The sequence below is a fragment of the Lissotriton helveticus genome, chromosome 11 (genome assembly GCF_964261635.1).
Source record: "Lissotriton helveticus chromosome 11, aLisHel1.1, whole genome shotgun sequence".
Lineage (NCBI taxonomy): Eukaryota > Metazoa > Chordata > Amphibia > Caudata > Salamandridae > Lissotriton > Lissotriton helveticus.
This window is the reverse complement of record NC_136072.1, coordinates 292,912,871-292,940,777: the sequence shown is the minus strand read 5'-3', so window position 1 is coordinate 292,940,777 and position 27,907 is coordinate 292,912,871. Positions and strand designations below refer to the sequence as shown.

Genomic DNA, 27,907 nt, shown 5'->3' with positions numbered 1-27,907 from the left:
TATTTGTTTCTTGACCAGGGCTTACACACCAGTCAACCAACAACCCAATTTCTCACATTGGTGACCAGCAGTGAGACTAGGACTTGTTTGTGCAGTGCCGTGCAGTGATTTTGTGTACACTACAATCCCATATCCAAGACCAATTTGAGTTTTAAATTTTCCCCAATTGGACTTTTTGCTCTTTTTTCCTAAATTAAATCCTTCCTTACCCGACTGTTTGTTCCCATGGTCCCGCCTGCAAGGATTGAGTCTGAGCTTGCCAATCTGGAGAGCTATGCTATGGCTGAGTTCAAGGAGTTTTGACAGGAGAGGGGATGCCTTCCTAAAGGAGCACCAGGAAAGCACAGCTCCAAAAGGACTTGAGGGCATGGAAGGGGGCCCACCAATTCACAGTCACAACAGATGACCAGGAGGGAGAGGGTGATGTGGAGGGATAAGAGCTGCACCTGCAGGAGAATCTTGGAATGCAGCCTGTTGAGGAGGGGGGGGGGGTGACTTACCCCCAGGACTAGAAATCCTTCACTGTTCAGGAAGCAGTGTGTCCTCTCGCAACCTATCCCCAGAGGAGTTACCAGAAAGGAAGGCAGAGAGGGAGTTCAAGCTTCAGATGGCCCAGTTAAGGATGGAAAAAAAGAAACTGGTCATGGAGGCAGAGGAAAAAAAATGGCCTCAGTGGCAAAGAAGGCTCAGCCTTAAAGGAAAAGAAAATCATGTTTGCTCAAGAACTGAAGCTAAAGGAACTGGACATCAAGGCCAGACAGGCAGGGTCCAGCAGTGATGGTGGCAGCATACCTGTGGTGCCGTCTGGAGAGAAAAGGGTCCATATCTCTAAAGGTAACGTGCCTGACTTTGTTGCAGCGGTAGGACATCGACAAGTGGATCTAGGCTTATGAGATTGCTTTACAGATGCACAGGATGCCTGAAGAGGATTGGGGACTAGTCTGTGAAAGCACATCCTTTCTGAAAAACAGTGAAGTTTCTGATGGGCAGAGGCCCAGGGCGCCCCATTTCCCAAACCCACTGCTTTGAGTGCTCCTAGTAAAGACACAAGCCCGGGGCATGGTCTGTCCAAATAAACCACAAACAGGTGAGACTGCTGCAGGATTGATCAGTGTGGCCTTAGGTGCAAGTAATCCACAGGGCCAGGTAATAGACCAAGCCATGATCTCTGGGAAATAGACTCAGAGGGTGAGCTGGTGATCCCTAAAAGGTGGGAGTCGTCACTTCCACCAGGTGAAAGTGAATAGGGTCCCAGTCATTGTTATGCGAGACCATGATAGTGGAATGGCTAGTTTTTCCAGAACAGTACACTGAACAGGGTAACTCAGACCAACGGGCAGAACATTGTCCACCCTATGGCTCTTGTATTCCTGCTGTGGGGGTGGGAGGTGACCCAGAGGAAGGGAATAGTTAGTCCCAAGATGCCCATGGACTGCATTCTGGGAAATGAGCTGCCCCGGTGTTAGGAGAACTAAGAGGGGTGCAGCCCAGGGCGCCGTGAAAATCCAGTTTACAGGGTACCACCCCCAAGCGGCAGGCACGGGAGCCCAGATGGAGGGGCATTGTGAGGGAGGACTCGCCCTGTTCCCCGTTTATCCTCCGGGTACAGACCTTGGGCTGAATGACCAGTCTCGGAATACCACCACTGAACTAGTGGGAGGTAGATGGGAAGTAGTGTGAAAGACACCCGGGGCTACTGCCTCCAACTGAGAAACCGCAGAGGTCAGAAAACCCTAGATGGCCTATGGTCTAGTTCTTGACACTGACAGCCGTCAGGGGCCTCTGTTGGTTGCTGTACTTATTGGCAGGATTTTATTAGGTTGTGGATAGAAGTCTGACCCAAGGGGTAAAAAGGGTCCACATTACTTTGTTGGCTATGGTGTACCTACTGCCTACTGGGATGCAATTGTGAGCAGGTGAAGGTTGGGTGCTTCACAGATGGTGGTCAACAGATTAGGAGAAGGGTTCCCCATGGGATAGTTCAAAGGCTCAGGGTAGTAAAGATAGAGGGATCCAACTGAGTTCAGAGAGGCATCGAACTGACAAGTGCCCCTGCATAACAGGACCTTTGTCCATGTTCTATTGCCTAAGAAGGGAATCCCATCAAGCTATTGATTAGTCGACCATGGCTTTTGGCTGGAGAGGGTTGTGTTGGTCTTGGCCCTTTTTGCAGGGTCATCCCCAAACCTTTAGACTTCATGCCTCTTATTTTGGCGAATATGTTTTTGTTTGCCTTATGACTCTGAGCACTTTACCACTGCTAACCAGTACTAAAGTGCTTGTGCCCTGTCCTTAAAACTTGGTAGAATTGGCGTGTATCCAATTGGTATATTTAATTTAGTTTTAAGTCCCTAGTAAGGTGGCACTCTCTGTGCCCAGAGCCTGTAAATAAAATGCTACTAATGGGCCTGCTGCACTGATTGTAACACCCACCTATGTAGCACTATTAAATATGTCTTAGGCCTGCCATTGTAGCCTGTGTGTATGTAGTTTTAAACGGTCATTTCGACCAGGCAGCGTAAACCATGTGCCAGGTCCAAACCTTCTTTTTTATTGTATAAAAGTCATTCCTATGGTAGGGCCTGAACAGCCCAAATGGCAGGGTGGAATGTTTTTAAAAGTTTAGGCATTTACCTTTAAGTTTTAATGTTGTGGTAGTGAAAACAACTCTTAAATTAGCTTTTCACTTCTGCAAGGCCTACCACTCCCATATGATAACATTGGAGTTGCCTTATTACATTTTATGAATGTAATTTCCAAATGGGAAGAGGTTACTAAATCATGTTTTGGGTCTCTGAAATTGTGTAAAAAACAAAAAAGTCAACTTATTGTGAAGTGGGATTTTATGTTGCCATTTTGAAAATTTCACTATCAGAAAAGTAGCATTTTGTTGTGGCCTTAGTCTTTTTGGTGCCTGCAGCATGTCTCTGTGTCACATGGTATGGTGTGGTTGACAGATGGGCTTTGTGTATTCCTCCTAAATAGCTACACTCTGCTAGGAAGAAGGACTGCCCCTTTGTTGGACTGCTGCTCTTAAGGGATTTCAGTTGTGCTGTGTGCTGTCCTCTTACACGGGGAAGGGGAACTGGACTGACAGCTTAACTTGTGAGCCAAGACACCAGAGTGACTCCAAGAGCTAGTCTGCCTACCTCCTGATCTGAGCCTCAGGGACATAAAAGGCTCTTCAACACCCTGCACCAGACTCTGACCCAGCTGAATTGAGTTCCTGACCCCAAGAGGTGCTCCTGCGGTCCTGGTCCCTTGGTGTGGCACAGCAAGCTGAAATCCAACAATTGGGTTTTCGTGGCCCGGGTTTTCGTGGCCCCCTCAGCTGCGAACTGGACTTTTGGCATTGATTTTGAGATGGTAAACTTCAGCGGCCTAACCTGGTGACTGTACTCGACCTGCACTCCATTGAGGTTGTCATGAATGGGTGACTGAGTCAAGCACAAGCAGATAGCCAGTTAGTGCTTTATGCTTTATGGCGCTACGGTTGCAAAAACTAAATAAAATTCATAACTTTAGTTCTACTGATTGGATTTTTGTCATTTTGATCTTGTTTTATTTATTATATCTAACTTGGTGTGGTGTGCTTTGGTGTGGTGTTTTTCACTTTATTACGGTTTGAAGTGCTGCACAAATACCTACACATAGCCTCTAAGTTAAGCCGGACTGCTCTGTGCCAAGGATACCAGGGTGTGAGCACCGATTAATTTGTGGTTTGCTTGTGCATCAACTTGACTTATGTATCAACTGCCAAAGTCAAGGTTATTGGTCTTGTCAAAATCAATAAAATGCGTTATAAAAAATAGTGACCAAACGCCCAACCCTTTAGTTCTTGAATTGGTTATTCGTGTTTGGGGTGGTAATTTGAAAACATCTATTTTCACTCTCTCCAGTAGTGTTCATATAATTTTCAGATGTTTGCTCCCTTTAAACCGCGTTCAGACATTTGAAGAAATATATGCTTTACTGCTAATCACCTTTCTAGTCTCTTAAACCACACAGGGCCGCTCTCACATCACATCCTTTAATAATTGATAAATCTACACATTGGCCATTTTACTTTCCTAAAACTGTAGTGAAACCTTACTATATACTTCAGTCTCTCCTCAGCAGTGCTTGTGGGCAAACATAAGTTAACACAGCTACCATCAGCCAGTGCGTGTGTGCACGACAGGTACCGGACAGTAGTGAGATTTAGACACAGCTTATCCTTGCTTTAGAAGAAGCTGGTCTTCCATGCTGTGCTATACTCTGTAGTTAGCGTTTTAACCAGAGCTTTCGGTAAGTCTATGAATGTCAGAAGTTTTCATTCTAGGGGCAGCCAGAGCTGCTGAGTCTGCGAGGTCATCTCATGATTCTGGTCTGGATACGATGAAAGCAGCAAGTGTGAGAGAGACAGTTACTAGGGGTTGGACTGGGTTAGAGTCTGGAAAGGAACGCTGTCATCAGATCTCCTGAAGAGACCCATCATGCAAGGACCTCCCGGGACCGAATATGCCACAAGTTCTAGACATTGATGCTCCATAGCATGAGCTGAGACTTCAGAAGCCTAGCCTGCCTAGGAGACTCCGAGGGTTAGGCCTATTAGACACCATCCTATAACTATGAAGATGGGCATTCAATATTTATGTATATTCACCACTCTATACCCGAGTAAACTGCTAAAGGAAGCAGGACATCCAGCAAGGGGAGTCTGGTTGGATCTCAGAGCTTGAGGGAGGGTATGGTCAGGTGAGATCGACTTGAGGGAAGTGAATTTCATAGTAGAGAAGAGGTGAACCCAGGAGTATTGGAACAATAAACATCAATGAAGGACTGACCTCGTTTAGTTAAGGATCTGTTGAGAACTGAGCAGATATGCTATTTGCCATTGTTCAGACTGTCAGTTATCTTCGGAGATGTACATACGTTCCTTAAATAGGTTAACACGCCTGATTAGGGCTGTTCTTCAAAGCGTGCATTCACTCAATATAGGACTGCAAACCATTCATTGTGTTAGTTATGAAAGCAGCAAAGCGTAGAAAGCATGTTAATAGCCATAGTTCTAAAATCATTGGACTGCTCTACTATACGGTGTGTGTTGTGCACAGTAGCATTTGTTGTTCGAGATTATAGAGTCTCAAAATAATTGAAAAAGCGAGGATTGGGAGAGGGGCTCTGGCATTGCCAATTTGTTCTTCTGCTCTATGGCCATTTAATCGGGTAGCATTGGTCTTGCTCACCTGTGAAGTAGCTTAACTCCTCATAACTAATAGAGACATTTTTAAACATACTCGGAGTAGGAAGGGTCTTTATTATTATTATTATTTTTTTTAGAGTTTTACATAGCTCGAACTAGATCCGAGAAATCGCCTATCAGAGGGCTTTACATGAGCATCTGTTGCGTTACACAAGGACACATTCTTTAAAAAAAAAAATGTCGGCATGGGGAGATTAAGTGATTTGCCCTGAATCACAGGATGTTGATCGAGCGTTGTTGCTGAGACGTGAACCCTGTTACCCAGCTTCAAGGTCAGCCACTCTAGCCGTTAGGCCACATCCTCTCCACAGGAGAGCCTTTTTTTGCCTCGAGCAACCCTGTGACGAATAGAATGAGTTGTAAATTCCGAACTCAGACAAATGCAATAGGAAGGCGTGAAGGTTCTATTATGAACTCTGTGACAAAGACCATAGGAAGGGGCATCATTTTTCAGCACAGATATCTTCTCAAACATCTCTCTACATGAGGGGCTAGGGAGATCTGGTTTTCATTGTGTACATTTTTACATGCATGAAGTGGAGCTGTAGTGTCTTCGAGATTAGTACAGTGGGACTGGTGACCAACGGGGAGGGCAGCTGGTAGGAACTGCTGCAAATCTGTCTGTGTGAGACCAGATGTGGAGTCCTATAGCAGGGGGCGAGCTTCTCCAAGCGGTAAGGGATCCGGGGGAAGAGGGATGCGTCTGGAGTAGCTGCTGCTTATGGACACCCGCAAACACACCCAGGTATGCACTTGATGTGTGGTCAGTTGTGTGTGTGTGAGGGGAGATGGTGGGTGGCAGAGAGCTCAAAAGCAATGAAATGGATATCCTGGGTCATTATTGCCCCCCCCAGATCTTTGGGCAGCATCATTGTAGAAAGGAGATGATCAAGGCTCACAAGAAAGGGAAAGAGACACCTGGAAGAGGAAGAGGACAATGTACTGCAAAGTTGATTCAAGAGTAAGACTTGTCCATATAATTCCTTAGTATGCTCTCAGCCATGAGGGGAACTGCTAAGGTGCTTTTGGTAGAAAGCATAACCCGTAGACACACAATACTCTCACCACTCACTTACTCCTCACCTATGTCCATATAGAATTGAACTCCCGGAGATTTCCTCTTCTAGGTCCTCTACTTCGAAGTGGTCTACATCCAGATCAACTTCATCCATATTTTCATTCACTGAAAGAAGTAGAAAAACACAGTGAAAGTTAGAGATCTAATTTCCTTTACAGAGTTTGATGGCAGAGCACTCCAGGATGCCATCCACTCCCTGTATGGCATAACTACTCACTCACTGCAGAAGGTCACACATTAGATGTTCAGTGAGTATAGAACAAAAGGTCACTGTGAATCATAACACTACTCACTTTTATTAGGATGTATAAAGATGCACATTGAGGCTCATCTCTACGCAGGTCATGAACCATGGCACTTCCTAGCATTTGGAATTGAATGTTGCGACCTTAAGTGAATTATAGTAACATCCTGTGAAAATAATTGTGACCAAACTTTTAAAGCACAAGTAACTTGCATAATTCATGAGACTGTATTCTTAAATGATGTTTTTTGTACACTTTGGTGCTCCAAAGTGACAATGGGCTAGATAGAGTGGAGTTTAGTTAAAATTCTGGTTAAGAAGCAGCAGCAGATTCAACCTGGAAGTTTAACAGAGGTGGCTTTTTCGTAGCAAACAGTGCATTCCTCAAGGCAGTAGCAGGACATTTGTTTACACTGTTTCCATTTAGTTTAAAAAAATGCAAACTGGTGCATAACAACATCACTACAGACTGCTTGTGGTTTCTTCTGACTTTATTGCATTAATATTCATCGGACATGCTCCAAATCTTTTCTGACATAAAAGAAATGCCACTTTTCTAATGGAAGGTAGTTGCTTGTATAAGCAGGAGTCAGTGGACATTCAGGTACAAAATAACAAACGTCTTTTTCTTCTGGAAAACATGTTAAATGTTGGGAATGTTTTTCCCTACCAGAAGCACTATCGCTAAGAGACATTCAGAAACTGCGGGCAAGATTCGCAGAGCACACATTTCTTTTATTAACTGTGCAATTACTTAAAATCTTTACAGTATAGAACACATGAACAGCGCCCCCCTCCCAACCACCCTTCCCCCAGAAACAACCCGGTATTCAGCTTTAAAACAGCACTGTGACTACATGGGCTCTATTTACTACTTTATGTCCAGAGCAGAGCAACTAAATATGTAGCAGAATGTTCTAAGTCAAACAGACCAGGGTAGAAGGGCCAAATGTATTATCCGGGGTGCGGTTTCCGCATGACATGCACCTTCGTATTGGTGATCCACGCCCCCAAGCTCTGCTCACCCAATGACCTACATAGAAAACATGGACCAGTACCACTGAGTATTGTGAGCACCAGCCTTTTACTCTGCTATAGGCAAGTCTTTACCTTTTCTGCTACCCACTGCGTTATTCATCCTTCCGAACCCCAGCTATTCCAGCGCAAATAGTGGATACCACATTCCTCCTCCAGTCTCCACCTCAACTCTTCTCCATCACAGATGGTGAACCTTTTTTGCTTTTGTTGACTGGCTCTGAATGCCTGCTGCAGGTGTGATGTTTAGCTGTCGTTTTTTTACTATTTTGTTGCCTATATCTATTATTAAACTCGATTACTTCTACTTCGGCCCGCTTGTCAGCATTTTTTCTTAAACCCTTTACCTTAATGGCTGATGTGATATACAGTGGGCCCGTTGAAAGATTGGCAGGCCATTCTGTATTATAGGTCCAAGTGTCATTGGTAGTATCAGCAAAAAGCTTGCTCATTGTAGAAGAGATATTAACTGACGTGTGGAAACTGCAGTTGGTCCAGTTTTTACATTAGGACACTTCATTGTTGCCAACAACTGTGCTGAGATGCAGTCCATACTTGCTAGTCTTTCTTTTGTATCTGGGGAATTTGTCTTAAGTGGATGATGGCAGCACTGCAGGTGAGGCTGCAGTACTTGTTTGTGGAGCCATCCACTTTGATTCCTTTCCTGCATCCTTCAAGCTCCCACCTTGGAGCCTATTTTTTTGTCCAGAATTATATAGCGCATACCCAACCCGAAGGTATTGGAGCGCTTTTCATAAGCACCAGTTACTAAAGACATTCATTTTTATATTTTTTTTTCTGGTAGGCACGGGGAGATTACGTGATTTGCCCGGAATCACAGGATCGGGAGATGTCCCCGAGGCTTGAACCTTGGTTTCCCGGCTCTAAAGTCAGCAGCTCTAACCGTAAGACCACATCCTCTCACTATTGAGCTCCATAGTGTCTTGGTGGAATACACACTTCTGTTTTATGCAACTCGGATGTCATCACGGTCTTCCAATAAATGCCCTCTTTTTCCAAAGTTGCTTGTGACTTGTTCTACAAACCTTAAACGTTTCTGGGAAGGCTCAGCCTCCTTTTTACCCCCTTCATGGTCCAACACACTTCTGTGGCAGCAACTAGTCCTGACCTTTAGTATAGATTGTGGTGTCATATGAGTTAGCAGTGACCGAGTCCTTTTGGCTTTTGATAGACTCTGTAGAACTGATGGAGCAAGGATTCGCACATGAAGCAACTTGCTTGTATTCATGAACCTCGAATAACGTTAATAATATAATCAACATGTTTGTTTTACTAATTTTGCATATTTAACCTTTACATGGGGTGTCCGAGTGTAGCTTGCCTATGTGTTTTACTAATCCTAATACGCTTGCATATAAAAGGGCTGCTGCTATGCGAGGGTTTCTAATGCGCATGCGTATGTCATACTCACGTGACATGAAGTATTCGCTATTTTGGAGGGAAGCTGCCGCTTCTGCGCACTAGGGCTAATATGGCTGCTTTATGTTCTCACATGCAAGAAGCTTGCACTGCGGTTTTCGCCAAGCTGTTCGTTCTGCCTAATCATAATGCTATAGTTAAAATTATGATAATGGGAATAGAGTAGAAATTCATGGTATACAGTGTATTCATTTATTCTGTGTTCTAAAACGGTTTCTTTTCCATTTCATGTTGCACTTCGAAAACTGGCCTGTCTCATAACGCTGTACTCCATATCTGTTGAAACTGCGACTGCCCGAGAATCACAAGTCTCCAAGAACAATGACCTTTGGACTATAGCCAAGGAGCTGACTGACTGAGAAGATGCTCCTGCGAACCTGCCCCAATGAACTCTGGAAAAATACAATGTATTTGTAAATAGAACATCCATTGTTAGGTGGAATGAAGAAACCATATGAACATGAATTTGATGGGCGGAAACGTAAATTTGAATAAGAGATTATAAAAGTCTCAAATTTGGTGTGGTGTGAGGACCTCTCCTCTTCCTTTGACCAATCGAAATTGGGGATCCTTACACTTGCTATATTGGGGGGTGGTACACTGACCTGAAAAACAGTATAACTAGCCTAGGTTTAGCTAGATAAATTGTCCGACTTGTCCGAATAGCTGACCTGTCACTGACCCAACACACTCAATAGGTGACTAAGCAAAGAGGGCTGCGGAGCACTCTGTCAAAAGTCTTTACTGACCCAATCGGGGTTCGGGAAGCTGAAGTGCTGGCGGAGCACTTTATTGGTGAATGCTGTAACCCAATTGGGGTTTTGGCTGATTCCTTGCAGAGAGGGAGTAGCGCAGGCCTTGCAACTGAACTGCGGGTGCTGGTCTTAACCTTTGGTGGTCTGGTCCTGATCCAAATCTGGTTTTCCCTGTCCTGATTCTAATCTGCACCTGCTGGCCTACTGGCGACTGCAACCTTTGGGGTTCTTTCCTGTCCTTTAAACTGACCCGTGGCCAGAGTTGCTCTTCACACCATTCTAGGTAAATATAAATCTGTGTGGGTATTGGTCATTATAATTTGCGTCCTTTTCTTTACCCTCCCGACATCGATAAAAGCTTTGATTGCATATGTTCCTTTTCTTACCCTTCTCTTTGAATGATCGAAACCGTTATCTGATTAGTATGTTCCATTCTCTTACCCTCCTACAGATTATGCTGCAATATTCTCATGATTGCATAGTATATGTGTTTCTTGATCCCTTTTTAACCCTTCCTTTATGAAAATATATTAGTTTTAATAGTGTTCCATTTTTCTTACCTTCCCATAGTCCTACGTTAAGAATCATTATTCTGTGATTACCTATTATGTTCCCTCTTCTTACCCACCCTTTGACAATTGCTTAAAGCTGTGTTATAGAAGGTTCCTTCTCTTTACCCGCCTTTAGAAAATTGTGCAAGTCTGGTTAAATCATTAGTATGTTCCTTGTTCTTACCTTCCCTTTACATTGCTAAATGATTGGCATAATATTTCTTTTGCATAGATATACACTGTTTCTAATGTTGGTCATTGATAGTCGAATAGCATTTAACCTCTGGATTATGACCTTTGATGAAATTTAGATAAAGAGATTTAAACCTTCCTGAGTCTGTGGTTATTATATGAGGGTGTGAGACTTGGCCCTTTCCCTGAAAATTTTCGTTTTTTACCCCTTTTAATTTAGAATGCCCCTATTGTAACAACAATGTATAGGCATTGTGTAGTGAGGAAAGCCCTGTGTACTGTGAAACTGATGTTAAGATGCAGGTGCCTTATACCCCTAACGTGGCTGCCACTGACCACTGCTGCTGCAGCGAGTTTAGTGGGCGCATTCTAGTGGCTGGGGCCTGGCTGGAACCCTCCAAACAATGTATCAACTTAGCCTGCCAACCTGCCCACAGGTAGAATGGTGGAACCTCCTAGAACCCCCTGGAACCTTCTGGAACAGGTGAGGTGACACCAACTGCCACTGCCAACTGTCAACTGGCACTGTATAAGGAAAGGAAGGAAAACTTTCCTGTCAGAGTGACTGAGGGGAAGACCTGGGGAAGAACCTACGCAGGAGGATAGGCAGTGAGGGGCAGGACAGGGTCTTATGATGCTGGAAATGACAGGGCCTAGAGTGCTGCTTTACAAGTATTGAGGCATCCTGTACCCCCCCCACTGACCTAACCCCGCGGCAGGGAACCCCCAGGGACCACTTGAGGGGATTGGCTGAGGAGATCTAACACCAGCCACCAACTTAACCCCCTTCAAGGAAACAAGAAACCAAAGGGCGCAAGAAACATCACGCCAACAAGAAACTAAGCTTCTATTTACAAGGACGCAAGAAACATCCCGCCAAGAAGAAACTAAGCCTCTATTTACAAGGGCGCAAGAAACCTAAAGCGCTAAGAAGAAATTAAATCATCACAGGACTTTTGAAGAAGCAAACCGGTATTGGCGCGGTACTGACCCTGCGTTTCCTGATGTCACCTGGGGTCTCTCTTGCTAACCTGCTACTGGGGTGTCACCTGTCCTGTATATCTAGCGCTGCCCTTGCTGACCCTGTGAAGAGCGCTGAAGTAATGGAGGGGTTGCTGCCTTCTGAAGCGCTATATTTGCCTGAACTGCAGCACCCTGAACTGAATGTTATTAGACCTGCTGGTCTTGCCCCCACCTCGTTTGGGCCAAAGCGCTATAGCCCTGCACCCTGCTGTCTGTGAAGCGCTAGAATCCTGGGCGTGATTCCTGCCTGAAGCGCTATATTCTGTGGTGCCCTTCAGCAGCGCTACCTGGAATGAACTGTCTGCCGAGCGCTACCTCTGCTGTGAATTGCCTGCGATATCGTAGCGCTGTAAATCCTGACAAGCGCTATCCCCCTGAAGCGCTGTGTCACCAAGAACTTCTGTGGCTCTAGAAGTTGCTGCCTTCTGAAGCGCTGACTCCCTGCTCCCCCAACGCTCCTTTGCTGTCCCTGTGAAGAGTGCTGAGGTACTGAAGGGGGTTGCTGCCTTGTGAAGTGCTGTACCTGCAGGGTGCTATTATCTAAACCTGATTGCCTGCTGAAGCGCTGTCCCCAGCATTGCCTGTGGCCAAGCGCTGTCATGTGAGGAACTGAGGTAGTGCCCAGAGAAGCGCTGTAATTTCACTCCAAGAGCTTTCTTGAATGTCCCATAGAAGCGCTGTAATTGTGCCTCCAAGCGCTCTCTTGTAGGCCCCAGAGAAACGCTGTATTTTTGACATTAAGTGCCCACCTGTTGGCCCCTATGTGCCTCTAGTGACGTGGAGGCCATTAACACCTTAGGAGCTAGTAAACAAACCTCCCCAGTGCTGCGCTGTCCATTATCCAGTGCTGAACTGGACGTCCAGCGGTCGCACGCAGCACTGGGGAGGTAGTGCCCGTGACGACCGTTGGCCGACGGCAGCACCTAAAGGGTTAAGTTACTGTTTATGCCTGAGGACAGGCTTTTTATTCATTAACTGTTTGGGCCCTGGTTCCGGCGTAGGCCTAAAGACATACTGAGTTCACCTGCGATGGCTTAGCCCTGCATAGGGGAGTCCAAGGCATAGTAAAATGCTCATTGAGAATGCTTTACTGAATTGCTTATTGAAATGTTCACCTTAATTAACAGAAATGTTTTACTGGTCTAAAGCAAGGCCTGTGCTTGCTTAATGAGATGTTGCTCTCTAGCAATGAGTAATGTTCTATTTATAAGTTACTTAATGAAATGCCTATGCCTGATTCCTTCCCTGTAATGTTTACTCCTGATTAGGGGGATGTTACCTATGATTGGGGAAGAGTTTTGAAGTGGTTATTCCTGCTTGGAACCAGGATTATTCTGAACTATAGAAGTTTTATTACACCCCTGCCCCAGTGTTATAACCTCTACTTATTTACAGGATTACTCTTGGCTGCTGAAAGGTTTATGCCTGCTTACTGTAGGAATTAGAATGTTGATCCTGGCCTGGGGGTGGAAATGCCAACAGCTGCATAATGAACTGTGTCTGCTGACTAATGAAACATTTATTCATGTTGGTTGAAAGGTGGAGCACATGCCAACAGTTATGGAGTGAGGTGCTCCTTGCTTTAAAGAAATGTTTACATTTACTAAAAGGCTTTACATGCATAAACCAAGTTGTCTAAGCTCAGGCTTGCCTGTTAAAAATGGTTATCTCTGCCTTGAAGAGTTGTTAACTGTTGATTGCTGAGTAGGGGAACGTTAATGCTATAAGGATATAGTTACACTGCCTAATGAGATGTTTTATCCGCAGTGGCGTGTTTTTATTCCTGCCATAGGAGTTTCATTCCTGCCTAAGGAAATGGTTAATGAAATGTTTTACCCTCAGTGAAGTGTTTTACTTCTGCTAAACTGATTATCTCTATTGCAGGAAATGTTTTACCTGTAAGCTCCTGATTAATAGGGGGAAGGCCCTGCCTGTTCAGGCATCAGGTAATAGGATGGTGTGTGATGCCTAAAGAAATACTTTATGCCTAATGAAAGGTGTTGACCTCATTTGAGGCAATGTTTACTCCTGCCCAGGGAAGGGTCTCATACCCCTGCTATAACCGAGATCTACTTACACCTGCTCAATGTAGGGATTTCTACTTCCCTGATGGAATGTTGGTGTAGCCCTGATACAGTTAAACCTGCACAAGGGGATGGTTACCTAGATTGCAATGTTTTCTCCTAGTTAGTGCTGGCTAACGCAATGGTTAGCTGGGCCCAATGAGAAGTTCTCCCAAAGGGATGCCCAACCTTGTTATATGGAATAATTATTCTTAATGAAATGTTTAATTCCTATTACAGGAGGAGAGTTACGTCCACATACTTTTGTGGCAAATGAAATGTTTCATATTTAAGGAAATGTTTGAACTACACTTAACGAATTGTTTATTCCTACAGCGGGGAGATGTTTCTGTTATAGAACTGTCCCTTTGTTTACCTGAGGAAATGGATATTGATGCTTAATGCAGTGTTGTTCTTATGACTTTGAGATGTATTCCTTTCAGGTACTGACCAAGAAGCAAGGCGTAGGTCGGGCCTGTGTCCCACTAAAAATGTATTTAACTATTTATTGATCCAATATTTAATATTTATTGCAGAACGGATATTTATTCATCCAATATTGATTGCAAGTCTTGAGACACATGTATTTTAAATGAATTTATGATTTCCCTGATCCTGCTCTATCTGATTATGTATCTTAATACAAATCACTTGTTTTTATACAAGCTCTGGAGTAGAGTCATTTATTGCGTGCCCAGGTTTCTGTCTCAGTGTGAGTGTGTGCTGCATGATCGCTTAACACATGTGCTTTCGGATGCCTACCCGCTCGTGCCATGCTACCCTAGGGGACTGGTGACCCCAGTTCCAACAGAGGGCATATATTATTTGCTACCAAATTTACACTAACTCCCTGATCCAATAGGTTACAGGTACCCGCGACAAGGAGTGGTAAGTCAAATATCTGGTAGTAGCGTGGGTTACCTGACTAAGTAAACGTGTAATTGATTATGGGCCCAAGTGAGTATGATAAAGTCCTAGTTGGGTGACCTGAACGCTCTATCAGTATATCCCTTTGGTAGCAGAGGAAAGGTTAGGAATTAGTGAAATAAAGGTAGTTAGTTATGAATTTTTTCATTTGAGATTGATCGATCAAATGTGATATTGTTTGAAATGTTTTGAAATGTTATTGACTATTGATTTCATGAATTTTATGTATTAACCAAAATCGTTCATACCCGTTATATGTTAGTCTGCAATCCCCGGGGGCAGAATAACGAGTGGTAAATGGAAGCCACATCGTAGTGAGGTCACTTACTCGCAGGAAGTTAGTGCATGGTTGGGCAGAACCGGAAGCACTATTTAGCGTTTTCTGTATGAATGTATGAATAAATGATAGCAAAGAGTTCGCTGGCAAAAATTTTGTTGTGATATCACCTAGAAAGGGTCACACGGAAGGAGTAGCAGGTTCGTCTGAGCTTGATTGACAGCAAAGGGGTGCGCTGGTGAAACTTTGGCCTTAGTATAATTCCCGGAGTGGAATAGTCCAGAGGAGTAGCAGGTTCTCTAATGCTTGTGTGAACGGTAGGCGGAAGGGATCTACTCGTAGTATATGAAAAGTAAACGGAAGGGATTTACTTGCAGTGAGATATTTCTTTCCTATCTAGTCACTCGGGTACAGTGGCGAATGTTTTTCGTTGTTGATTAAAAGGGAAACGCACTTTAAAATTAAAGGAATTCGTTTTTTGTTTACCTTGTGAAAGAGGGAGTCAGTTGCGGAGCTGCGCTGACGTCACTCAGAGCCGCGCTGGTATTGGTTGAGACAGCGGGCGTGTAGCTGAGATAGGACTATAAAGGAGGGGTAAGTGCAGGAGCGTGGGAACTCTTCTGACGATCATACCATTTTAAAATGTTATGAAATTATATGTGGCAGTTAAATAGCCCAGAAACTCGACCTGATCGAAGATACTTAGGGTTTGCTAGGAAACCGTCTATAAGAGACAGACCTTGCAAAATGTATGGAAGCAAGAGAAAATTGTCACTCGTAAGCAGAGTAAAGAATTATTTTAAAAAAGATAAACCGATTAAAACTAGAGAAGAAGTTATTATTCCACCACCAAATACTCCTGCATCATTTATGATGTTTGATAGGGGTTACCACACTTGGGAAAGTATTCCTTAATTGCGATTCGCAATTTGCTTATCGCAATTAAGGAACTTTAAGGAATCGCAAAAACAAAATGCGATTTTGTACATACATACCCATTTGCGATTCTCAAATAGCTATTTCTTAAAAATCGCTATTTGAGAATCGCAAATGGGTATCTTGATACCTATGGCCCTTAATTCAGAAAATCTCTCAATTAAATACAAGTCCCGAAGCTCTGACAATTCCAGTAACTATTGGCCCAGTTGTTCCATTGTACGGAGAGAAGCAGACTAGTCCAAAGACTCTTAACTACATCAGTAGTACAGCCAAAAGGAGAACCATTGATAGTAGATGACCAGGCAAGTGAATGCGAGTCAGTAATCTCTTTAATGGATTTACCGATTAGAGAACCAGAGAGTAGTTTGATTAGAAAAACCACTCCTTTTAATTTAAGAGAGTTACAGATGGAGACCTCTTCTGGTACAAGAAGTGCAACTGTAGTGACACCTGAAGAAATAGACCAATGGACATGAGAAATAGAGAAACCAAAACCACAACCGAAGCCGTTAGACATATATAAATTGAGGATTGAACTGGAGGAATTGATGGCTGGGAATGTGGGATTGAACTGGCTAAATTTATTTGTAAAAGCATTACTCGAAATACATGGGTGTACCATGAGAAATTAATGGACACCGCAGCAAGCATGGGAATTGACATTGGTAAATCAAGAGTATTGCAAAAACCATATCGAGCAGAGTTTTCTGACAAAGATTTAGAAAATATGAATATGTCAGGAAGAAAAGTGCAAATTAGAGAACTACTAGTCTTACTACAGATGTGGGGAGAAATAGACAAATGGAAAGCCAGGTGGGCAAAGAAAAAGGAAGAGGTTCGATCAAAACAAATGACTTCAGAATATGTTTTAAAAGAAGCAGAAAAGGTGGAAATATGAGGTCCATTGTGAGAGGTACCAGGTGGAGGTTATGTGCATGTTCCATGGTCCCGACAGGATATTGTATCATTTACAAATGATTTCCCAAAACTTCGTGAAAAACCTGTAGAGTGGTACAGACAAGTCGATAGATTTGGAAAAGTTTCAAAGTGTCTTTTGAAATACTTAGATGGATTATTCGACATTGTAGTTTCAGTAGACTTGTGGACAGAATGTAAAATTGCTGTTGATTGGCCTAGTGATGAGTACCCTAGAGACCCAAAGACAGGAGCACCCTCCGGGGATGTCATGAAAAAGTACAATCAGGTAATACTTTACCTTAAAGGAAAGGTGCCTGCATAAGAGACAGATTGGATGAGAATAGATAGAACCACCCAGAATAAAGACGAATCTGTGCATGCATATTATGAACGTCTGTTACAGGTATTCAAACAGTACAGTGGACTAGATAACATTGACATGAAATACATGACCCATTTCATTTATCGATTTGTGTTAGGATTAGGACAAGAAATTTCACAGTGGATTAAAGATAATAAAATTTGTTGGCAGGCTAAACCCATAGATGAAGTCCTTAAATAAGCCAAATATTGTGAAGATGAGCTAGAAAATAAACAAAAAGAGTTAAAGGAAAAAGTCATGTGGCCACAAGTAAAATTAGCAGAACAACAAGAACAACAGTTAAACAACAACAGTTAAACCAGACAAATAGTAATCAGAAGCATGGTGATGAAGTGGAGGAAGGCCAAGGGGATAATTCAATAGGGAGGAGGCTAAAAAGAAGTTCCCCTGTCAAGGGTGCGGCAAGTTGGGGCACTGGAAAGACGAGTGTAAGGCTGTGCAGAGTGGTAATGTACCGATTAATGATTTAAATCCACAGACGCAGAATGAGGTGCCGTGGAAGACCCAGCAGCAGGTAATACAAAATCAGTTACCCCTTTCACCTATGCCGAAATACAGGAGCAAAGCACAACAGAGAGTTGATAACACAGATTGGGAGGGAAGGGAAAGAAGAGATACAGCCACTTCACAGTTCCTTCTGAATGATAATTTTTTTTGTGATGAACCTTACTGACGGTGCCTGATGGGGGAGGACGAGGAGTGCGTGCTTGGCGCCTCCTTGCGGTAGACCAGTAAGGGCCATACATTGAAGGAAAGGTTGAAGGGAATGATGTCACCTTTCTGTTGGACACTGGTGCTACCCGCTCTACTGTGAGAACAGCAGACGTTCCAAACCTACCCCTCTCGGGAGAAGCGAACCAAGTAGTGGGCGTTTCTAATAAACAAATTAGTACTCCAGGTACTGAACCAATGGAAGTCAGAATAGGCAATTTTAAAGAAATGCATAGATTTGTTGTCTGTGATTCAAGTCTGGTAAACCTCCTGGGTCGAGACTTATTGTGCAAAATGAACTGCACTATTTAGTGTACCCCAAATGGTGTTGAAATTCAAACCCCAGACGAAGACGGAATTTACAAATTAATGTTAGCAAGACCAGAGTCAGAAATTAAAAGACTGACAATAGAGGACTTACCAGAAGAACTGCAACAGACGGTAAAACCAGATGTATGGGACTTAACTGGAAAAGATGTAGGATTAATGGCAAATGTTGACCCAATAAAAGTGACAGAGACGATGCAGTTTACCCAAATACTCGACAGTATAAAATGAGTGCAGAAATAAAGGTAGGTGTTGCCGTAGAAATAAAACGTCGGGTTGAAGCAGGCATTTTACAAGGAGTAATGAACAGTCAATGTAATTCTCCCATAATTGCTATAAAGAAACCGAGCGGAAAGTACAGAGTAGTACAGGACCTGAGAAAGATTAATAAGATTGTTGTCCCATGCTGTCCAGTCGTGCCAAATCCTGCAGTGATTCTATATCAGATACTGTGGGAGGCTGGATGGTTTACTGTCATTTTCTCGATTCCATTGCACCCAGACAGCAAATTTCTTTTCTCATTTGAATTCGACAGTCATGTCTATGTTTGGAATCGTGTTCCTCAGGGGTACACAGAAAGCCCCTCGATTTTTTTTTATCAGATTCTGAAAAAGTGCCTTGAATCTTTAGCACTGCCTGGACAGTCAGTCTTGGTTCAATATATAGACGACCTTTTGGTGGCGTCTAAAACCCGGAATGACTGTGTTGTTGATACTATCGCTTTATTAAATCATTTAGGTGAAGGAGGACAAAGTGTCACCAGAGAAATTGCAATTTTGTGCTACATCAGTGAAATATCTGGGGCACCAGATAGAGAGAGGAATCAGAAAAGTTACCTCAGAAAGAATCAGGATAATTAAAAACATGAATTTGCCACAAACACAAAAAGAGATTAGACTATTTCTTGGAGTTGTAGGATATTGCAGGCAATGGATTGTGGGATTTGCAGTCCTAGCAAAGTCCCTGATACAAATGACAAAGAAGAGAGCCAAGGACCCAGTAGAGTGGGATGACGAAAGCATGACTTCCTTTGTAAAATTACGAGAATGTCTGTGTACAGCTCCAGCATTGGGAATGCCTGACTATACTAAAGATTTTTCACTCTTTTGTGACACACAAGATAATTGTGGACTTTCAGTTTTGACTCCGATTCATGGATTAATGCGACGTCCTGTGGCATATTTTTCTTCCACAATGGACCCAGTAGCGGCTGCATTGCCCGGATGTCTTAAAGCAGTAGCTGCAACTTGTATGAGCCTTGAGCAGAGTGAATCCATTGTTATGGGACATCCTGTAACTGTGTATGTTCCACATGCAGTTGTAATTTTGCTAACCAGGACTAAAACCCAGTATCTCACACCTAGTCGGCTGACTTAGTATGAGAGAATCCTTGTAGGTGCAGGAAATGTAACCATTGCCAGGTGTAATATTCTGAACCCAGCAACCCTGTTGCCTGACTCACATACTGCAGAATTGAAGGGAGAAGTTGAACATGACTGCATTGACCTGACTGAATACAGCACAAAACCACGACCAGACACAAGAGAAGAGCCATTAATTGATTCAGATTATGAGTTATTCGTAGATGGCTCATGCATGAGACATGAAGAAGGAGGTTTAAGCGCTGCCTATGCAGTGTGCACATAGGGATGTCCAGTGGAAGCATCCCATTTGCCTGGAGTCAAGTCTGCACAAGTAGCCAAATTGGTTGCCTTGGCAAAGGCCTGTAAATTTTGGAAAACTTAGAAAGTAACCATATTCACTGACAGCCAATATAGTTATGGGGTTGTGCATGACTATGGTCAACTATGGATGCAAAGAGAGTTTCCGACTTCTTCAGGTACAACAATCAGAAATGGTCAATATGTGAAAGATTTGCTGGAGGCAATCCAGCTACCAAAAGAAGTGGCTGTGGTCAAGTGTGCTGCTCACAAATCTGGCAATGACAAAGTGACAGCTGGTAATCGATATGCTGACCAGTTAGCCCAGCATTGTGCAAAATATAAGATGTCTGTTAATAAAAAGGTTGAGGTGGGTGGAAACAGCTGCCAACTTAGGTTGCTGGAAGGTGTGAATACGGCAGAACCAAAGGAAAAGGAAAAATTGAGGAAATTAGGTTGTCAGAGAAGGGCTGAAGATGATTTCATTGTTTATTTTGATGAAACAGCAGTGTTACCTGTCTGCTTGCTCCTATACCTAGGTTGATTCATGGAGATTCTCATTTGGGAAGAGATGCTATGATACATGTGCACAGACAAACCTGGTTTAATGCGAAATTCAGGAACATAGCAGAGGCACTCTGCCAGAGGTGTTTAATTTGGAAGAAAACAGTAGTGTTACCAGGAAAAATTGGGAAGGCAGAAGGTCCTTTTATTCAATTACAGATTGACTTCATTCAGGTACCCCCTTGTCAAGGATTGAAATTTGTACTTGTCATTGTCTGCCTGTTTTCAAAATGGGTGGAAGCTTACCCTACATGTAAGAATGATACCATCACTGTAGCCAAACTACTGCTTAGAGAGCTGATCCCACGTTTCGGTTTTCCAGTAACAATTGAATCAGACAGAGGAAAACATTTCAATAGTGAAATATTGGGTTTAATTTGTGAAGCATTCAAAATTAAGCAAAAACTGCACTGTGCATATCGCCCAAAGGCTTCTGGAGTGGTAGAACAATTGAATGGCACTATCAAGTCAAGATTAGGAAAGATGTATGAGTCAACTCGAATGGAGTGGCCAGATGCTTTGCCACTTGTTCTGATGGGACTAAGAAGTATTCCAGATCGGAACGCAGGTTTGAGTCCCCATGAAATACTGATGGGAAAAGCAATGCGGCAAGCATGGGTGCCAGGACACAAAGTGCTAAGCATATCTGATGATTTAGTACTGGAATACTGCAAAGAACTGGCTGACCAGGTGCGTTCTATTTCTCACCAGGTTGGGAAAGACGCTGTCGCCAGACCAGCAACTCCAGCACATGACCTGAACCCAGGTGATTGGGTAGTGTTAAAGAAACATACTCGAAAATCTTGTCTTGCTCCAAGGTGGGGAAAACCGCGACAAGTAATTTTGGTTACCACCACAGCTGTAAAGTGTGCAGCAGTACCACACTGGATCCATGCCAGTCATACAAAAAAGGTGACGAAATCTGATGAAACTGAAGGTTGTGCAGCTGAGGGGTCTCAAGAAATCGATCCTGAAGTAGCTGAAGAGGAACAGCCGAGCACTAGTCAAGATGATTTGTTTCCAGTAATCGACATACCTGCAGAATATGTGAGAACCAGAAGCCAAACATATTTAGATAGAGAGAGTGATAGTGAGGACGAGACAGGAGTAGAAGAAGGTACTCAGATCATAGAAATCCAGGTCACAGGTGATTCTGAGGAGGACCAGATAGGGAAAGGCCAGATAATCGATACTCCACCAAGAACTCCTGAGCATGAAAAGGGACAGATAGAAATTAGGGCGGAGGCTCAAGTGGAAGAAAATCAAGGGTTCGAAGAGCTTGAGCAGGACCAGACAGGAATAGAAAACAGTGTTCAGGACAAAGACGGTGAAACAGACAAAAGCCAAATCCAGCAAATACCTGAACAAGGGCAGCTTAGCGACCAGGCAGAAGAAACCGAGATAAGACCTGGACCAAGTCAGATAGTGAGGGATACAGAAGACAGCATTGAAATTGATGTGCCACAACTGAACGAAAACAAAAACATTCAAAGAGGGCCAAAGCACAGTGCCAGCTAAAAGACTCAGAAAAAGAGACAAGTGGCCTAGATTTGTCAAAAGACTGAGACTGGGTTCAAAGACCATAAATGAAGCACCCGAGCAAGTAAATGAAATCTCAAGTCAGATTTATCAGCCTGTGATACAACCAAGAAGGAGAAGTCCCCGATTAAAAAGACTAAATAAAAAATACAAAGGCCCGGAGTGGACCTACATTGTGTTGGAAGATTTGGTAAACTTGGAAATCAGTGACGAAAGTGATGAAGAATTGATCACTGATCAAACTGCCGAAGAAGTGAGACCAACCTGAAATTCACACAGGGTAAATCTGTGTAGAAGTTACAAAGAGGGGCCGAATCTCCTTTAGTCAGAAATGGCTGATCCTACCGTTAATGGAAAACCGAAAAGAAATTGTCTAAAGACATGTTGTAGAGTATGTGTATGTAGTATAGCAATAGTACTCATAGTTTGGATAGGTCTAACAATAGCTATTCCTTACATGATGAATAAAGAGACAAAGTTTAACACTAATGAGCAACTGCCACCTGATACAGAAGAGTTACAGACAAAAGATACACCAAAAAGAGTAGATACACGTGAAAAAGCACTTAGCATTAGACAACAGAAGGTAGACTTAGAAGCACCAGATGAGGAAGGACTACATTACACGATCATCAAAAATAGGACACATTTAAATGTATTTGCAAACTTGTTAGTTCACTATGTAGAAGCTATGGAAATAGACGATTGCTATGTTTGTATGAAACTGCCTACTTCGGTAGCTGAGGGTGTAACCTATCACCATTTGCCAATAACATATGGAATGTCCTGTAGTATTTTAGCTAGTTTATTTTACAAGGAAGGACCTTTACAGTATTATTTTCTAATTTAAATATGATATTTTCTGAACTTCCTATACGTAGAAACCTAAACCCTGTACATACTACTAGAGATGTAGCACGCTACAGGAGTGAGTATTTTCTAACCATTGGTAAAATAGATATAGCTGACACACACAATAATAATTTAACCTGTTTATTACATGAAAAAGAAAAAATATTTTTGAATATTGTAGAGAAAAGAAGAGCGTTTCCAAAGAAAAGCAAATGATAAGAATCATAAAGTTCCTAAATGGGTTGAAAACATAGGGAGCACGTCAAATGGTGGGGCTAATGCTGCTATGATGTTGGATTTCAAAAAGAAGGGGAAACTGTCTCCACAGAGAGAAAATAGTTATTATAACAATATATTCATTGGTTCCAGTGAGTGTGAACACAATTATAAGGTAATTGGGGGTTCAAAGATGGAACTGAACCTGTGTTTCCGGAGTTTATTATATATGTGGAACAAGGCTTATTAAAACTGCCCGATCACTGGTATGGGAGTTGTTATTTTGGAATAGTCTTCCCAAAGATATATCATGTGAATAAAATCACTGGAAACAATGAAGAAACGAATGGATTAGAACGTAGTAAAAGAGCTAGTGTTGGTGAAATTGTAGGTGACATATTGAGTGCATTGATACCTACAGTGGGAGTAGCTCTGAATACACACAGAATCTGCAAATTGTCAACAGTAGTTGATCGGTTATCAACTGACACTGCTGGAGGGTTCTTAATGGTCAATACCGAATTGGTTGCGATCAGATCAATGGTTTTACAAAATTGACTTGCTCTTGATACATTATTGGCAAAAGAGGGCGGTGTATGTAGAATGTTGAAGGCGCAACATTGTTGCACTTACATACCAGACAAAAGTGTTGAAATTAAAAGGTATGTGAGAAATATTACTAATTTGGAAAAAGAGCTTAAGCCACTGGAGGTTGATAGTGCATGGAAGAGGCTCACCGATGGTCTCTCCTCTGTAGGTAGTTGGACTTCTAATGTAGGAAAGAGTATTGTAAGTAGAATACTGATGCCAATGGTGGGAATAGGCTTATTAGTTCTAGGAATAATCATTTGTTGCATATGCCGAAAACATAAAAAGAAATACTCCGTAAATAAGCGAGGAGTAAAAAGAAATATTGATGAACTCGAACTAGGAGATGAATAGCAAAATTTACAAGAAAAAGAAAAGTTCTCATGGCAACAATAGAAGAAATCAAAACAGAAAGTTTGAAGAGATTGAGTTGGGTGAAATGTAAAAAGTTGGCATCTGTTTCATCTAATTAGTGATGATATAAAATATCATCAAGGAGGGGATTGATGGAGCAAGGATTCGCACATGAAGCGACTTGCTTGTATTCATTAACCTCGAACAACGTTAATAATATAATAAACATGTTTGTTTTACTAATTTTGCATATTTTACCTTTACATGGGGTGTCAGAGTGAAGCTTGCCTTGTGTTTTACTAATCCTAATACGCTTGCATATAAAATGGCTGCTGCTATGCGAGGGTTTCTAATGCGCATGCGTATGTCATACTCACGTGACATGACGTATTCGCTATTTTGGAAGGAAGCTGCTGCTTCTGTGCACTAGGGCTAATATGGCTGCTTTATGTTCTCACATGCAAGAAGCTTGCACTGCTGTTTTCGCCAAGCTGTTCGTTCTGCCAAATCATAATGCTATAGTTAATATTATGATAATGGGAATAGAGTAGAAATTCATGGTATACAGTGTATTAATTTATTCTGTGTTCTAAAACGGTTTCTTTTCCATTTCATGTTGCACTTCGAAAACTGGCCTGTCTCATAACGCTGTACTCCATATCTGTTGAAACTGCGACTGCGCAAGAATCTCAAGTCTCCAAGAACAGTGACCTTTGGACTATAGCCAAGGAGCTAACTGACTGAGAAGATGCTCCTGGGAACCTGCCCTAATGAACTCTGGAAAAATACAATGTATTTGTAAATCGAAAATCCATTTTTAGGTGAATGAAGAAACCATGTGAACCTGAATTTGATCGGCGGAAACGTAAATTTGAATAAGAGATGGTAAAAGTCTCAAATTTGGTGTGGTGTGACGACCTCTCCTCTTCCTTGGACCAATCGAAATTGGGGATCCTTACACTTGCAACATTGGGGGGGGTGGTACACTGACCTGAAAAACAGTATAACTAGCCTAGGTTTAGCTAGAGAAATTGTCCGACTTGTCCGAATAGCTGACCTGTCACTGACCCAACGCACTCAATAGGTGACTAAGAGCAGAGGGCTGCAGAGCACTCTGTCAAAAGTCTTTACTGACCCAAGCTAAAGACTGGGAAGCTGAAGTGCTGGCGGAGTACTTTATCGGTGAATGCTGTAACCCAATCGGGGTTTTGGCTGATTCCTTGCAGCGAGGGAGTAGCGCAGGCGTTGCAACTGAACTGCCGGTGCTGGTCTTAACCTTTGATGGTCTGGTCCTGTTCCAAATCTGGTTTTCCCTGTCCTGATTCTAATCTGCACCTGCTGGCCTACTGGCGACTGCAACCTTTGGGGTTCTTTCCTGTCCTTTAAACTGACCCGTGGCCAGGGTTGGTCTTCACACCATTCGAGGTAAATATAAATCTGTGTGGGTATTGGTCATTATAATTTGCATCCTTTTCTTTACTCTCCCTAAATCGATAAAAGCTTTGATTGCATATGTTCCTTTTCTTACCCTTCTCTTTGAATGATCGAAACTTATCTGATTTATTAGTATGTTCCATTCGCTTACCCTCCTATAGATTATGCTGCAATATTCTTATGATTGCATAGTATATGTGTTTCTTGATCTCTTTTTAACCCTTCCTTTATGAAAATATATTAGTTTTAATAGTGTTCCATTTTTCTTACCTTCCCTATAGTCATACGTTAAGAATCATTATTCCGGGATTACCTATTATGTTCCCTCTTCTTACCCACCCTTTGACAATTGCTTAAAGCTGTGTTATAGAATGTTCCTTCTCTTTACCCGCCTTTAGTAAATTGTGCAAGTATGGTTAAATCATTAGTATGTTCCTTGTTCTTACCTTCCCTTTACATTGCTAAATGATTGGCATATTATTTCTTTTGCATAGATATACACTGTTTCTAATGTTGGTCATTGATAGTCGAATAGCATTTAACCTCTGGATTATGACCTTTGATGAAATTTAGATAAAGAGATTTAAACCTTCCTGAGTCTGTGGTTATTATATGAGTGCATATATTATTTGCTACCAAATTTACACTAACTCCCTGATCCAATAGGTTACAGGTACCAGTGACAAGAAGTGGTAAGTCAATGGTATAGGACCAAGTAGAATAAAATATCTGGTAGTAGCGTGGGTTACCTGATTAAGTAAACGTGTAATTGATTATGGGCCAAAGTGAGTATGGTAAAGTCCTAGTCGCGTGAACTGCGCACTATCAGAACCGTGATGTAAAAGTGTTGGAGCGTGGTGAAGTAAATTTAAGTTTAGAATAAGTTCACTGTTATACACGAACAAATAAAGACGTGTAATACTAAGCTCCTTGTGTGGTGTCGTTTTTAGCTGGTGTCCAATTGGGGAGGATGCAACAACTGGTAGCACAGATGGGATGAGTAACTCTAAGATACAGTGCTCTACCAGAGAGTTTGCTGAGGTCCAGCAAACAGCTCGTGCATGCCACGAGGGCCTCAGTCAAACTGCAGAATTAACGTTTGGCGTAAGAGGAGTTAAAGCACATCTCTAGCTAGTGTAAAGCATTTGAAGATAACAAAAGCTTCACTGAGAAGTCTACACATTGATGAAGCATCAAGGAAGCAGGTCCTAGCAGACAGACGCCAATAGCTGAGAGATCTCCACTCTCAGCATCAGCCAATCCCGCAAATGGTTACAATTAAGGATCCCGGTTTTCACAAATTTTTAGAGATAAATACAGACCGAAAACAATGTGTTTTCTGTCTGCATTTATTTTTTAAACTGGATACATACAGAAAATGTGCTTCTTTTAAGTGACTCTTGTGCGGTCTTTCATGAATTATAGCCCAACAGCTGAGCAGATGGACAGCATGGGGAATTAAAAAACAGGATGAAATTTCTTTAAATAACTGCATGTATCAACATACATTTGTGGTATAATGCTTCTATTATATAATAACTTTTTGTTTGTCTCTCCTTGATTGTTTTTATTAAATTTTGAATCATTTTTATTTTATATACTGCATAAATGTCATGTTTTTAAACTGTTTTTTATTGAAGCAAAATATTTGAATATATATTTCTTTTTTCATACTGAGTAAAACTCCTTATCCTTATGTATATTACAATTGTTTCTTGGGTTAATTTCTGTAGTGTTCCATTTGAGCTGTGTGATAGTTTGAATGCATGATATATATATATATCTGATTCTATTTAACAAATAGAGGATTTTTAGCAGTTCCAAGAGAATCTTGTTGTTTCTTTAATACTTATATTAACCCCTTTGTTGTGGGGCTAATTCCCCCCGGTGCTGGGGGTAGGGGGGCCGCGCGCTGCGCCGTGGTTCTTGTGACGAGCTCGGCTCGTCACGCAGCACGGTGGCACTGTGCTCATGACGAGCTGAGCTAGTCATGATGACACCCGTTTAATGGAATGCCCAGCACAACAGAGGAAGGATCCCCGTGTGGGCGTTCTGCGGCAGTCATTACGACCTCCGCTCGTCATGAGCACAGCGCCACTGTGCCTCATGACGAGCTGAGCTCGTCATGAGCGCTCAAGGGGTTAACCAGTGGTTGTACTGCTATGTAATATTTGGCAACTTAAATAGTTGAAACACAACAGAAATCAAAGTATGAGTGCATGTCTATCATTTAAATAAATATGGAAATGTACAGTTTTACAACAAACAATTATACGCAACACATAAAATAAATCTAGATACAGATAAAATACCCCAAAAATAAATATGGATAAATACAGACGGAAATGTTAAAATAAATACCATAAAACAGGGAGCCCTAGTTACAATGCTGCCACCTTCCTGAAACCACCACCACTCAATATCACAAAGGACTGTTTGGATAGAGACATTTGTTGATTTCATTGATGCACTAGAAGAAAGATGAGAAGATTACCAAATACCTTTAACAATCTTGCTGGTGAAGGTGTAAAGGAACTCTAAGGAAATGCTGCAAGCTGATGAAATCATACTGTAATATCAAATGAGCCTTGA

At 42.3% G+C, this 27,907-nt stretch overlaps 1 protein-coding gene across 1 annotated transcript in view; it reads right to left on the bottom strand.

Moving 5' to 3' along the window:
• LOC144791901 (nucleoplasmin-like) overlaps positions 1–27,907 on the bottom strand; it is a 409,526-nt gene that overhangs the window by 3,857 nt on the left and 377,762 nt on the right. The window contains exon 5 of the mRNA XM_078666694.1: positions 6,329–6,428. Coding sequence (XP_078522820.1) covers positions 6,329–6,428 — 100 coding nt within the window. The remainder of the gene's footprint in view (positions 1–6,328; positions 6,429–27,907) is intronic.